Consider the following 14,079-nt stretch of genomic DNA (forward strand, 5'->3'; position numbering starts at 1 on the left):
TCAGTTTCTCGGCCTCTGCGTCTGGCAACACTGTATCCGCCTCGTGGGGCGCCCCCAGGGCTGGAGGAGCGCGCAGAGCAGGCGGGAGGCGCCCGGGACACCCCTCCCCGCGGGCGGGCGGCACGGCCAGCGCGGCCCCACCCGGCGACGGCGGAGCAGCGGGGCGCGGACCCCCGGGCGCGGGGCGGGGCGCGGACCCCCGGGCGCGGGGCGGGGCGCAGCGCGCAGGCGCGGCGGGGCCGGGGGCGGGGCGGGCGCTCGGCGCGGCGGCTCAGAGCGCGGGGCGGCGCGCGGGGTGCGGGTCGCGGCTGCTGGGGCTCGTCCGGGACCGCCCGAGGCTCGCCGCCCGCTCGCCCGCTCGCCCGCTCCCTCGCCCCGGGGCCCCTCCGGCCGCAGCGGCCCGCGCCCGCTCCCGCTCCCCTGCGCCCGGTGCGGGGACGCGGGGACGCGTCCGGGAAGAGCGGCCGCCGGCGCGGGGCGCGCGGCGGGCGGCCACCCCCGGGGACCCGGGCTGCGCGGCCAGTTCCCGCCCCGTGCCGCCGCCGCCGCCGGGCCGCCTGCCCGGCTTGGCTCGGCCGCGGCGTCCGGCCCGGGGTCCGCGCCGCTGGGGCGCGGGCGCGGTCGGGGGTTGCGGGGCCGTTGCTGCCCGCCCGCCGCGAGTCCGCGTCCCGGGCCCCGGCGGCCGGCGAGCATGGAGGAGAAGTACCTGCCGGAGCTGATGGCGGAGAAGGACTCCCTGGACCCCTCCTTCACGCACGCTCTGCGGCTGGTGAACCAAGGTGAGGGCGCTCTCCGCCGGCCCGAGCCTGGCGCCCGCGGCCCCGGGGGCTCAGGGACGGGGGAGGGTCGGGGCCGAGCCAGGACGCAGGGCGGTCCGGGGGAGCCGGCTGGACACAGACCCCGGGGAGACCGGGGGAGCCCGGGAAGCAGTCTGGGGGCGTTTGGGTGGGGGATTGGGAGAATGGGACAGCTGGGGAGAGCCGAGCTGGGTATTCGGGAGACTCGTGACGGAAGGGGGAAGGCTGGGCGGTCGGCCGAGACGTGAAGGCAGCCCGTGGGGACCCGGAGGACACTCAGGGGAAACTTGTGGGTGAGGACAGAGAGCGTCTGGGGGCTTTGTCGCGGCGGGGGTTGAATGATCTCATTGGAGAGGAGGGTGTTGCGGGCTCGGGGACCAGGGTGTTTGGTTCTCCTGAGCAACTGGAGAAAGAGCCGGAAGAAAATGGAAGGATTTGAGGGGATGGATGCAGAAGAGGCGAAGGGAACAGGTGCTTGGATTGTTAGCGAAGTTTGAAGACCTTGGAGGAGGTTTGGGGGCAGACCCCATGCGCCTTAGAGAAGGACCCAGTGGTCCTAGTGGCAGAGCCCAGTTTCCTTTCTCAGCCTGTGTTTGTCCCACGTCTGGGCAGGCTCTGCCTTCCTGGGGGCGAGCGAGTCCTGAGCAGCCTCGAGGCTGGCTCTTGGCAGGGGCAGGAGGGGACAAGGGGCTGGCACAAGAGCCCCTCGCGGCTCGCCTTTCCTCCTTTCAGGAAGAGCTGGCTGGGTGACCCTCATTGGTGGCTGCCTCAGGGTTCAGAACCCTGGCCGAGGAGTCTTAGCTGCTCATGCCATTTCAGCACTACTCCAGCCAGCTGAGGGCGTGAGCAGCCCTGGGAGGCACAGGACAGGGCACAGGGGCGCAGGGAGGCGTGCCCACCCCGGCCAGCATCCCCTGGCGCCTGCCTCCTCCAGCTTCCCCAGGAAGCTTCTGGGATGGAAGGTAAAAATTTAAGCCTTCCTTCTCCGGAGCGGTTTTCTGCTCCTCCTGTGTCTGGAATACATGTTTCAGATAAAGACGGGTTTGGAGTCCGCGTATCCTCTGGGTGGTGGCAGAAGCATTATCCGGTCAGATCCGTTACCTTTTGCACAGGATCACTCTGCAGCGACAGTCGGTAGTTCCTGAGACAAATCTGGTTGGCTGGTCTCCATGCTGGCTCCGGTTCCTGGTTCCTTCATTGCTGAAAGTGGAAGATGAGGCAGACATATTCTATTTGTATGTAGATATCTATATTTTGAAACAAGGACCTCCGGTGTTTGCCTAATGCAACCAGTTCTTCAGAGTGGCGTGAGTGTGTGTGTGTGTGTGTGTGTGTGTGTGTGTACTGATGGTGGTGGCAGAGCCTCTCCAAGAATTGAAGCGCATTTGAATTGTTGAACAGGAATCGTGGACGGAGCTCTCCCAGGTTATTTTCATCTTAGGCTCATTTTGATCCCTTTCATGAAACAGGCTTGTGAAGAAGCAGTAGGCGTGCTTTCCTCAATGAGGGCAAAGGAATTTAAGTTTTATTCCCGGCTCTTCTGAACAGCTCTCCAGCTAGGACTGTACCCCTGGCCCTTCTCGGTCTGCATGCCTTTTTGTCTTCAGCTGGGCTGTCATCTCTGCGAAAGAAATGTCTTTGTACGTTGTCTGAGTTCCGTGGTGTTAGAAGTATCTGGACTTTGGGACCCAGTGAATTTTCCTGAATAGGGAAGCTGAATCGGAGTTGTGTTGTATGCGGTTAAGGAAACAGTTTAACTAAAAGTTTAATGTGTTATTTTAAAAGTCACAATTACTCTTCTGTGCTGTGTTCCTATGATATTGTGTTGCTAATACATTCAAAGTTCTTTTTGGTTTCTATGTTTTGTACCAGTGTTAATGGCTTTCAATTTCTGTACTTGAAACAAATATTTGTCAGTGTTGCCGTTTAGTGTTGTTGTTTTTTAATGTTATATCTGATTATCTGACTTTTCTATTAAAAACGTCATGTTTGTGAGGAGTGACATGTCTCGCATTAAACAGTTATGTGAAGGAAGGAAAGAGCTACTTATATGCTCTTAAAACTGTTAAGTTAGGTTATTTCAGACTGAAAGGGTTTTCCCTTAAGTCATAGGCTGATATCCAGAATGCAAAGCCCTGTCATTTAAAATATTAATTATGCTGTTATGTAACTCTAAAATTACCAGTGCATTTCCAGAAATGTCTTAAATCTGAATTCAAATGGTTGTTAGGAAGCTTTGATTTTAAATCTGATAACTCTCTTATTGGCTAGGGGGAAGCATTTTTTTTTTTTTATTCTTATTTGGTTGGCTACATTTTAAACTATTTGCCTCTAAAGGAAACTGTTTTTTTCCAGCAGTTATTCTGAATCTCGATACTGGGATGGGTATTCAGGCACTAACTTGTACAGGGATGGTGGTGGGTCGGCAGTGCACATCTGCGGACTGGCATGTAGTGGCTGTCACTAATGGTGAACGTCCCCACATGCTAACACTGCCTTGTGTTTGCATGGTCCTTCACAGTTTCCGAGGCTCTCCGGCTCCTGCGATCTGGTTCCGCTCTCACCCTCGCACCCTTGGGAGGCTGACATTGATGTCTCCATCTTCCAGGAGCGGGAGCGGAGGGCCCGGTTCTGCAAGCTTGCAGGCAGCTGAGACAGATTGAATTTGAACCCAGCTCTCCTGTCTCTTAAGCACGTTGTTCTTGCTACTCCTGCCTCCCGGAAAAGATAGAGCCAACCGCTTTGCAGGTGCTAATTTAAAACCCTGCAGAAATCAACATCACTATGCTTGGTTCTGGTTGACTTACCTTGATTTTACAACAACAACAGAAAAGTGTCTTTCGGTGTTTGTCTAGTGGTCTTTTTAGAAGAAGCAAACATTCCCGGTAGACTTGTCCTGCAGGATTTTAATGGTCTGGCCAAGAGGCACTTTTAAATTCAGGTCCTCCTGAAACCACTGTATTACTTCAGTGATCAACACGTTATGATAATGAAACGGTTTATAAATGAGGGGTTGTCACTTTAAGAAAAAATTAAGGCTCTGTTAGTGCGGATCAGTGTTCTAGCTAGCTGAATTATTACTATTTTCTTGTCACTAATAATCTTGAAGGAAAAACTTGAGCTGGGAGCGCAGCAGGGGGCAGGCTCCCCAGCTGACCTAGGCTGGCTTTCCCACTTTCTCCAAGCTGCTGTGGTATGGCAGCCCCAGTTGCTGACTTTGATCTTTATTCTCTCGGGATAATTAGTCCCCCCCCCCCCAATATCGCATACTTTTGTTCCTTGACCAAAAGTAATGGGTCATGTTTACTTGATGGCAAACCAAATCAAAGAAGATTGGCTTTGCTGTTCTCACCCCCACCCCACCTCCCTCCCCCCCACCCAAGCACACTATGCTCATAGCATTGACAGTGCACTTTTTTGCCAAGAAGGTTAATTGTAGATGAAAGTACTGTTTCATGTTTTATATTATATTTGCTAGTAGTGGATGTGCTGACTCCGACCAAAAGCCGTCTCCAGAAATGTCTTACGCAGTATAATTTAATCCGGCGCTTCGGTGTTGCTTTGGATGGTTTTCAATACAAGCCGAGTAACCATTCAATAGGATTACGGGACCCTGTATTTTTCATTATCTGATATGATATACGGATTGGTGGCTGGTCCACCGCCAAGTTACGTTTAGTGGTCGGTTACGAGAGGAAGTGGGACGGAGGGGGCGAGGGAAAGGCAGTCTGCGTCCAGGTGGATCGAGTTCATTGTTGGCATTCTGAAATAATTATTCAGGTCGCCTCACTCTCTCTGCTTTTAGGACTCAGTACTACTCAGGGTTTGCGTGAGGGGTTCCAGTGGATACAGTGAGGACCGCCACTGGGTACATCTCTCTTGTGACAAAACCCAGTGGTTAAAGTTTAATTTTTGAAGACCCCTCCTGGAGAATATTTTTGATTTGCTTGGGTGTCATCAGGCGTGTGAAGTAAGAGAGAAGAGTGAGAATGAAAATTGCAGAATTATATTTAGATGACACTCTGCTTCACCCAGAGGAGGAAGTGATCAGTTAGTGTTTAATTGCTATTTCTTAGGGTTTTCAGTTTTTGTTTTGAGTGGAGAATGGATGTGATGAATCACATTTTTAGAGAATTCATTTCTTTTTTTAAATTCTTTTAGTTATTGATTTTAGAGAGAGAGAAAGCGAGACAGAGAGAGTGACATCATTTTTTTTGTTGTTGTTCTACCTATCTGCGCATTCATTAGTTGATTCCCGTTTGTGCCCTGACCAGGGATTAAACCCACAACCTTGGTGTGACGAAACGACGCTCTAACCAGCTGAGCTACCTGGTCTGGGCAAGAAGGCTTCTCTGAATATTCTTTAGTGTGTTACAACCCAGAGCGACCCAATGATTGTGAGTGACAGTGTCTTGGGATCTGGACACCAGTGAGAAGTTTTTGGAGACCCAACCATGCTGGTCCTAGACTAGGCAGAGAAAGTCACGGTATCTGCTCCGGAGAGCCTTGTGCCTGCGCGTGCGCTAGTTTGAGAGTGAGTTTTAAGTTCAGAGGTGGCCTTTACTTTCCTAAGGACTGTCTTCTTAGTCGTTGAATTATCTTGTTGCAATGTTTAGTGACCAGATGGTTTAGGTTCAGCTAAGTCAGCCCAGGGATGTTTGCAAGCCACTTCCCCGTGCCCCTCCTCTCGTGATGCCACCTCCCCGTGCCCCTCCTCTCGTGATGCCACCTCCCCGTGCCCCTCCTCTCGTGATGCCCCCTCCCCGTGCCCCTCCTCTCGTGATGCCAGTACCGGTAACAGCCCAGAAATGTTGAGGTGACCTGCCCAGTTTTTCAGTTGTAGAAACCGAGACGCCAGGACCTGAAGTGACTTACCCAGGGTGACGCTCTTACAAAGTGTGCGAGGGGACGTTCAAGCCATTGTTCTTTGATCTCACCAAGCTGGCCCTCAGAAGTGCCAGGGTCACCCCGTGATGGGAAAGGCAGTCAGTACGGAGGAGATGAAAATGGGGCATCGTACCGTGTTTGTTTTCTCTCTAACCTGTGCTGGAATTGGGACATAAACTGTAAAGCAGGCGTCCCCAAACTACGGCCTTCTGGCCGCATGCGGCCCCCTGAGGCCATTTATCCGGCCCCCCGCCGCACTCCCGGAAGGGGCACCTCTTTCACTGGTGGTCAGTGAGAGGAGCACTGTATGTGGCGGCCCTCCAACGGTCTGAGGGACAGTGAACTGGCCCCCTGTGTAAAAAGTTTGGGGACCCCTGCTGTAAAGCATATGTAACCCTTCCGACTTCCTCCCTCGGGCATCTCCTCTGACCACTTCCCTCCTCCCAGACGGGGTAGGCGGCCCGTTTTCTGGCCCCCTCGGGCCGCAAGTGCTTTGCTCTGCTGGTGTGATGCTCGTCACTCTGTCACTGGGACCTCTTGTCCCCTGGAGGAGAGTGAGCTTCTGGGAGCAGGGCCTGGTCTCACCTCTCAGTGTCCTCAGCCCCAGACCTCGGACTTGGTCCCTGACCCCTTCGACTGCGGTCTTCCACGTCCGCCTTCCTTTCGGGGAGATGTTTGAATCACAGGAAGAAGGGTCAGTGTATGTGGGGTTCAGCGGTCACGCGCGAGCTTGGCTCACTAGGGAGTTAGAGCGCCCACGCTGGGGGCGGCAGGAAGTATCTATTGCTCCTCCGCACAGAGAGAGGCAGGGCCGGAGGGAACAGCGGAGTGAAACAGGCTGGGGGCTGTCCCTGCCCTGGAAATGCGGCGAACATTAGGGACTCTTCCCGAGGGGCAGGCGGATAGATGTTGCCAAGTCTGCTTCGAATCAGGCGTTCATGGGCTTTTATTCTTTCTGGAGGAGATTCTTCTAATACAATGAGCTCGCCTTCCTCAACCCCCACATGAGGTTTCTTATAACAGAAATGTCTCAGGTGCCACACAGACACCCAAAGCTGGAGGGCGCAGTGGAGAGAGTGGCTTGCGTCATCTCGTGACCCTGTTGCTTGTTGTCACCCTCTCCCACAAGTAGGTGTTTCGTAGCATCGGGGATAATGATTATAACAAAAGCTGCCAAATTCAGGGCCTTTTTTCTGTGCCAGGTGCTTCCTGTGCATTATGCCTGATCCCACATGACCTGCCAGGTGGGGGGGTTTTCATCCCTGTCTTTACAACGGAGGCGCCTGAGGCTCGGAAATTTAGGGTCACCCAGTCCAGGCTCACAGCTGTAAGTAGGCAGGCCGAGATTTAACTGAAGCCTGCAGCGTTTTGATAAGATACACCAAGGAGAGAGATGGAGAGGACAGAGCTTGATGTTGCTGTTTGTTTTTATGTAGAAGTTTCATGATAGTCGAAGCCAGTTAGGGATTTCTACTGGTGATGATGAATTTTTAGAAGCGGTTCCCGAAAATGTGATTTACTTTTTTCCTAAGCTAAGCTCTCCAGCCATACTTTTCAGTCTTGAGTAAGCATTCAAGAGAGGGATTTTTAATTATGCACATGTCAGTGGTCAGGCAGGAAATAGGACAACTTGTGGTATGGACGCTTCCTAAGCGAAATTCCCGGTAGAGCCTGTCTCTCCTGAAGGAACCTGTTGGAGGCATAGCCTTTGTGTTTTGATGCCTGGTTATCACAGAACCAGATTGAGAGTTGGCTATCAGGGATGTATAGTCAGTTTATGGTATGTTTTAGACATTCTCCATCTTCTAAAAATAGGCTTAGCAAAGAAGAAAAGTGTGTCAGGATCATCCGAGAACGTATTTCCACAGGCAGTGACGTTGGCTCTCTGAAGGGGGTGGGGGTTTGTTTGAATATACTTACCCTGCAGTTTCTAATAATAGTAGTTAATGTTTATCAAGAGCTTTTTCTGGGTTAGATGCTTTAGGTACATTATTTCATTTAATTCTCCTCATAGCTTTAAAAGAGTAAGTAAAAACAGAGGCATGGAAGCGTGGAAAAGACTGACAGCTCTCGGAGGGGAGGGAGTTGTGGGGCCTGGTTGAAAGAAGGGGAAGGAAGTATTTAAATGTGTATATATATGTGTGTGTGTATGTATATGTATATATATGTGTGTGTATATATATGTATATATATGTGTATGTGTGTGTGTGTGTGTGTGACACAGCAGTGTGGTGTTGGCCACGGGGCAGGGGTTTAGGCTGGGTGGGGGCGGGCAGAGGTGGGGACAATGGGGACAGAAAGAGACATCGCTGGGGTGGGCAGATGGTGGTTTGTTGTGTTGTGCCCTTGAGACCTGTATGGTTTTGTGAACCAACGTCATCCCAATAAATTCAATAAAAGAGTTTAAAAAAAATTAAAAGAGTGAATCATTTCACCTTATTTTACAGATGAAAGAACAGAAGGCAGGAAGGTCAAATAATTTCCCTAAGGTCAGGCAGCTAATAAGTGGTATACCAGGGTTCGGATTTGTATCTTCCCACCGCCAGGGGGCACTGTAGAGTTCACCCGTGAGCGGCAGGTGGAGGAGCCTTCCCTGAGGCTGGGTTTTCCTGTGGGACTCCTTTGGGAAATTCTCTGTCATGGTATTGGAAAGGTGCCCTGTGAGCAGGGCAGAGTGTACCACACTGAGGGGCATTTTTGTGGGCAACAGCCTTACTTAACAAGAGAAGAGCTGGTGCAGTAAGGGCCCTGCACCAGCGATTATGGGTGGTAACAACTTTCTAGTCAGTAGCTCTGTATAGCGTCATTCCATGGAGCCTCAGTGTCTCTTGGATCTGTATAGTTGAGGATCTTATACCTCCTTTGTGGGTTGGTTTTAGAGACATGTCCGGAGTCGAACACACAAATAGGCGCTTAAGGAACACGACCTGCTCTTTCTACAGAAAGGCCCGAGACAGATGGGTGTGTAGTATTGTCACTTTCCAGACATGAAGTATATCATCATAATTTAATATCTCCAGCCTCTAGTTTCATGTCTGAGGGTAATTTTATGTTATTAGAATGGTGTTGGTTTTCCAATCCTGGAAATAAGGACGGAGAAACGCATTCTTTCGGAAGAAGCCTCTCTCATTAACCTCATGTTCGGAATTAGCAGCGGCTCTGATGGGCTTCTTGATGATGCTGTTCCAGGAGGCAGCACCTGAGGCTTCAGTGGACCAGCGGGGCTTCCACAGCCAGTTTTATGACGGCGCGTCTTAGACGCGTCTGGACACTCCGCAGCGTCTGTCCACAAGCACAGATCTCTTCCTGTGCCTTGGTGAGCGGTACATTTCCATAATTTGTCACCAGTCAGCCCCTGCTGCTATTTTAAGGACTTGACAAAGCTATTCCTGGCACAGTACCGGTGCTCTTCCTTGCATGGTAAGAGCGTGAGGATGCAAGAGCACCCTTTTTTGGCCTCTCTTGTAGATATAAATCTTCCATTTGGGGTCCCTGTTGGTTCCGCCTCCCGTGGAGAAATTATAATGGGGAGGAGAAGGGGCAGTTTTCATTTCAGGCATTTCTCTACTCCTCCCTCTCTCTATTTCAGTCCTTACGCCATTTGTATGCTACTCTTCGGCCACTAGATGGCGCCCCACATAGCGAGGTCGCCCTCTTTGTCCACCCTGGTCGCTGCTCCTGAAAACAAGCTTGCCTGGCTTTTGATTTTCAGGTGCCAATAGTTATCTCTCACGGCTTGGGTATTCTATCCTGTCTAACAAGGATTTTTTTTGTTGTTTTGTTTTGTAGTCACCATTTCCTGAGTGCCTGGTGTGTGCCAGGGACTGTGTGGCTGGGTTATGTTTTTCACACCTCGTGCCTTTAGCCCTGGTGACCGCCTTGTGGAGGTGTTTTGTCCTCATTCTGCAGATGAAGAACTAACGGTCACATGGAGATATAACTTGTTCAGGGTCATGCGGCCAACTTTCAGCTGAGGGCTTCCCTTGCCTGGAAGAAAAAGATGACTGGGAAAGCAGTGAACTGAAGCACTGTTTCTAAGGAGTGCGGTAGGGTGGTCTTCCGTGCCTCCTGGCTGTTGTAAGCTGTTCGTTTTGCTGGGGAATGTGACAGTTCGGACAGTTCCTTGCATTGGCCTTTGTCACTCAAGCGCTTGGATTGGTGTAAGGCGGCAAACGGCAGTTACAAACCGGGTGTGGCCATCCCACCTTCCCCCTGCTGTCCCTTACAAACCGGGTGTGGCCATCCCGCCTCCCCCCTGCTGTCCCTTACAAACCGGGTGTATCCCGCCTTCCCCCTGCTGTCCCTTACAAACCGGGTGTATCCCACCTTCCCCCTGCTGTCCCTTACAAACCGGGTGTATCCCGCCTTCCCCCTGCTGTCCCTTACAAACCGGGTGTATCCCGCCTTCCCCCTGCTGTCCCTTACAAACCGGGTGTGGCCATCCCGCCTCCCCCCTGCTGTCCCTTACAAACCGGGTGTATCCCGCCTTCCCCCTGCTGTCCCTTACAAACCGGGTGTATCCCGCCTTCCCCCTGCTGTCCCTTACAAACCGGGTGTATCCCGCCTTCCCCTGCTGTCCCTTACAAACCGGGTGTATCCCGCCTTCCCCCTGCTGTCCGTGGCCTGCTGACTTGAGTGGGCTAAGGGATGCGGTCAGCCCCAGGTGCAAAAGCTGGGGGAAACCGTGGGCAGGTGCACAATTCTATCGTGGTCATTTTAGCAGAGCCGAGTGCAGGATTGAGCCCACGGCACCCTAGAAATTGACACTGAGGTTTCTTTCATCCCATTGTTCGTGTGTTCCATTCGTCCTGCGGAGCGCCCGCACTGCTACGTTGAGCTGTGAGTTCTGCGCCGGCCGCTTCTCCCAGCCTGTTGTCCTTCATCTGCACGGGGCGTGACGCCTGCCTCCTCAGTTGTCATTGGGATGAGACGACAGGGATTTGTATCTGTTTTTGTTTTATCCTGTATGGTTTGTTTTGTTTAATATCTATATGATTTATATTTGTTTACTTTTGCCACACATTTTTAACAATATAGAATACTATATATTTGTTATGTCTAAATAGGAGATTTCATTGCACATGTGTGTTTCTCTTCCTCATATGTTACCTTTTATGTCTGAATTTCATACATGGGCTCTTGGTTGTCAAACAGGGCAGGGCATTATTGCTGGCTATAGATATTTTTTTTTCTTCTTTTCTAAGTGAGAATAGGGGAGACAGACAGATTCCTGCATGTGCTCCAACTGAGATCCACCCAGCATCCCCCATCTGATGCCAGTGCTCTGCCCATCTTGAGCCATGCTTGCAACCGAACTATTTTTAGCACCTGAGGCGGAAGCTCCCTGTAGCCATCCTCAGCACCTGGGGCCGATGTGCTCGAATCAATCAAGCCATGGCTGAAGGAGGAGATGAGAGAGAGAAAGAGAGAGAGAGAGAGAAAGAGAGGGGAGGGGGAAGGGTAGAGAAGCAGAAAATCATGTCTCCTGTGTGCCCTAACCAGGAATCAACCCCTGGACATCCAGACCTCGGGCTGATGCTCTACCACTGAGCCGACCAGCTAAGGCTTATATTTCTTTTTTTTTTTTTCCTTTTGTATTTTTCTGAAGCCGGAAATGGGGAGAGACAGTCAGACAGACTCCCGCGTGTGCTCAACCGGGATCCACCCGGCACGCCCACCAGGGGGCGACGCTCTGCCCACCAGGGGGCGATGCTCTGCCCCTCCGGAGCATCGCTCTGTTGCAACCAGAGCCACTCTAGCACCTGGGGCAGAGGCCGAGGAGCCATCCCCAGCGCCTGGGCCATCTTTGCTCCAGTGGAGCCTCGGCTGCGGGAGGGGAAGAGAGAGACAGAGAGGAAGGAGAGGGGGAGGGGTGGAGAAGCAGATGGGCACTTCTCCTGTGTGCCCTGGCCAGGAATCGAACCCGGGACTTCTGCATGCCAGGCCGACACTCTACCACTGAGCCAACCGGCCAGGGCCGGCTTATATTTCTTAGTGATGGTTTTTTCCTACCACCTGGGGCCTCCTCTGTCCCCTGTTTTCAGTTTGAGTGTCCTCAGGGAAGATAAGCAAAAGCAAAACACTGAGAAAAGCCCCTATCACCTTTTGTTTACCTGCCCCGTGCATACAGCCACCACAATCTAAAATTGACATGGAAATAAGAGTGGTGAGAAAGAGTAGCTGAGGACAGTGCTAAGGACGTCACACCTGAGTTCCCATCTCAGCTCTACCACTTCTTTGTGCTCAGACTTTGGATGCATGAACCCCTCTCAGCCTCAGTCCCCATGTCTGCCACGTGGTGAATAAGAAAGATAAAGCCCCTTGGGTTATTGTAGAGTTTAAATGAAGCATGTAAAGAGTTACTTTGTTTATGCCTGGTGTGCAACAGGGTAGAGGAGATAGCTGCTGCCACCTCCATCATCATCACCACCATAACTGTAACCAGCACCACCACCATCACCACCACCACCATCATCACCGTCACTGTCACCACCATCACCACCACCACCATCATCACCGTCACTGTCACCACCATCACGACCACCAACACCATCATCACTGTCACTGTCACCACCACCATCACCACCACCACTGTCACCATCACCACCGTCATCACCACCACCACTGTCACCATCACTACCATCACCACCACCACTACCATCATCATCACCACCATCACCATCACCATCACCACCACCATCATCATCACCATCACCATCACCACCACCATCGTCACCATCACCACCGTCATCATCACCACCGTCATCACTACCATCACCACCACCACCACCACCGTCACCATCACCACCACCACCATCACCACCACCACCGTCACCATCACCACACCACCATCACCACCACCACCACCACCGTCACCATCACCACCACCACCATCACCACCACCACCGTCACCATCACCACACCACCATCACCACCACCACCACCATCACCATTACCATATTCACCATTTTCACCATCATCATCTTCATTTTTTACCAGGAATTTGTACTGGTGGGGCGGTAGCCATGTAGGGAGGATGCTTGTAGGAGTGTGTTAAGCGCTAAGCTAGAAGAATGCCCTGAGGTTGTTGGGGCTCGAACAATGTCCCCTGGCTTCTCTCAGGGCCTGGATGGGCTTTCTTGGGTCTTGTTGAGCAGGGAAGCAGCTGGTTGCAGAAACCCCTGTAGTCAGGGGAAGGGACTGCGCAGGGGTGTCTCCTTTGAGCCCTGCTCAGTATTAATTCCAGCCTCCCATGTGTTTCCAACATTTCTTCATGTTCCCACTTATCACGGTGTCTTGTTGTCATTTGTTTATCTGTCTTCTCCTTTCTTCCCCCCACTCCCATTCTTAAGACCTTGCTTACTTCTTCCTGGCATTAAAGTACTTATTGGGAAGAAATTGAAGCATAGCGATGAGTTAAAAGAACAGTGCTAAGAACCCCTGTGCACCCACTGGTTGGACTCACCCATTGTTAGCCTTTTCCTATATTTGTGTTCCCATTTTTTCTGTGTGTAGATGCGTTTTCACGACTCACTTGATAATAAGGTGGGTCTGTTCTCTCCCTGTCTCTCTGGATACTTAGATGCCTTGGTATATACTTCCAAGAACAAGGGCCTGCTCTTGTATAACTGAAGGTGCAGCGAAACGGGGGAGTTAATGATGGTTCGAGAACTTATCTGACCCACAGTCCACAGGTGAATCCTGGCCCTGGGCCGTCTTGTCAGTCGCATTTGCACTTGGCTGTCAAGGGTATTCAGTGTCTTAGTTCCTAAGACGGACGCTGTCTTCCTGCGCCTTTTCTATGTGCACTTTTGAATACTACACAGGTCATCTCCTTTTTGTCTCTCACTTGGGGTTGTCTGATATTTCCTTGAGACCAGATTCACGCTCTGCTCTCATTGGGCAGGAACTGCACTGAGGTGTGTGTCCTCTGTACACCTGACCGTGGGCACAGGCTCAGTGCCACTTCTTCCACTGGTGATGATGTCAGGTTTGGTCACTTAGTTGGGGGTGACGGTTATCTCCACTGTGGAGTTACTAGTCGTTAGTACTTTTGTGAAGAGATACTTGGAGACTCATGAAAATAGTCCATTCCTCATCATACGCTTCCTCATACATTTTAGTTTCCATTAATGTTTTTTACCCGAATTCATTATTATTGCGATGGTTGTAAAATGGTGATTTTCTAAGTCTGTCCTTCGGCGTACATTTATTGGTTGACATTCTAACTGAGAGGAACCTTTTCAATTTTTTCTTCCCTTTCTCTTTCTTTCCCTCCTTCTGTATACATTCAGGGAGTTCCTCTTTAATTCAATTGGTTATAAACCTTTAACTATCATTGTATATGTTGATGCTTAAATTGTCCCACATTTGGCCATTAGTAGCTCTTTCTTGG

At 51.5% G+C, this 14,079-nt stretch overlaps 1 protein-coding gene across 3 annotated transcripts in view; it reads left to right on the forward strand.

Annotated features, from left to right (window-relative positions):
• The first annotated feature begins 311 nt into the window (after positions 1 to 311).
• Positions 312 to 14,079, forward strand: part of KHDRBS3 (KH RNA binding domain containing, signal transduction associated 3) — a 162,024-nt gene continuing 148,256 nt past the window's right edge. For 2 of the 3 annotated variants that reach the window (XR_010750516.1, XM_066379565.1), the window contains exon 1: positions 312 to 779. Coding sequence is in view for 1 of the 3 variants with exons in the window: in XM_066379565.1 (XP_066235662.1) it covers positions 692 to 779 (88 nt within the window). In the remaining 2 variants the exon portion in view is untranslated. Of the gene's footprint in view, positions 780 to 2,013; positions 2,033 to 14,079 lie in introns of those variants that run through there. The other variant, XM_066379567.1, reaches the window with a different exon arrangement.

The sequence above is a fragment of the Saccopteryx leptura genome, chromosome 3, assembly GCF_036850995.1.
Source record: "Saccopteryx leptura isolate mSacLep1 chromosome 3, mSacLep1_pri_phased_curated, whole genome shotgun sequence".
Classification (NCBI taxonomy): domain Eukaryota; kingdom Metazoa; phylum Chordata; class Mammalia; order Chiroptera; family Emballonuridae; genus Saccopteryx; species Saccopteryx leptura.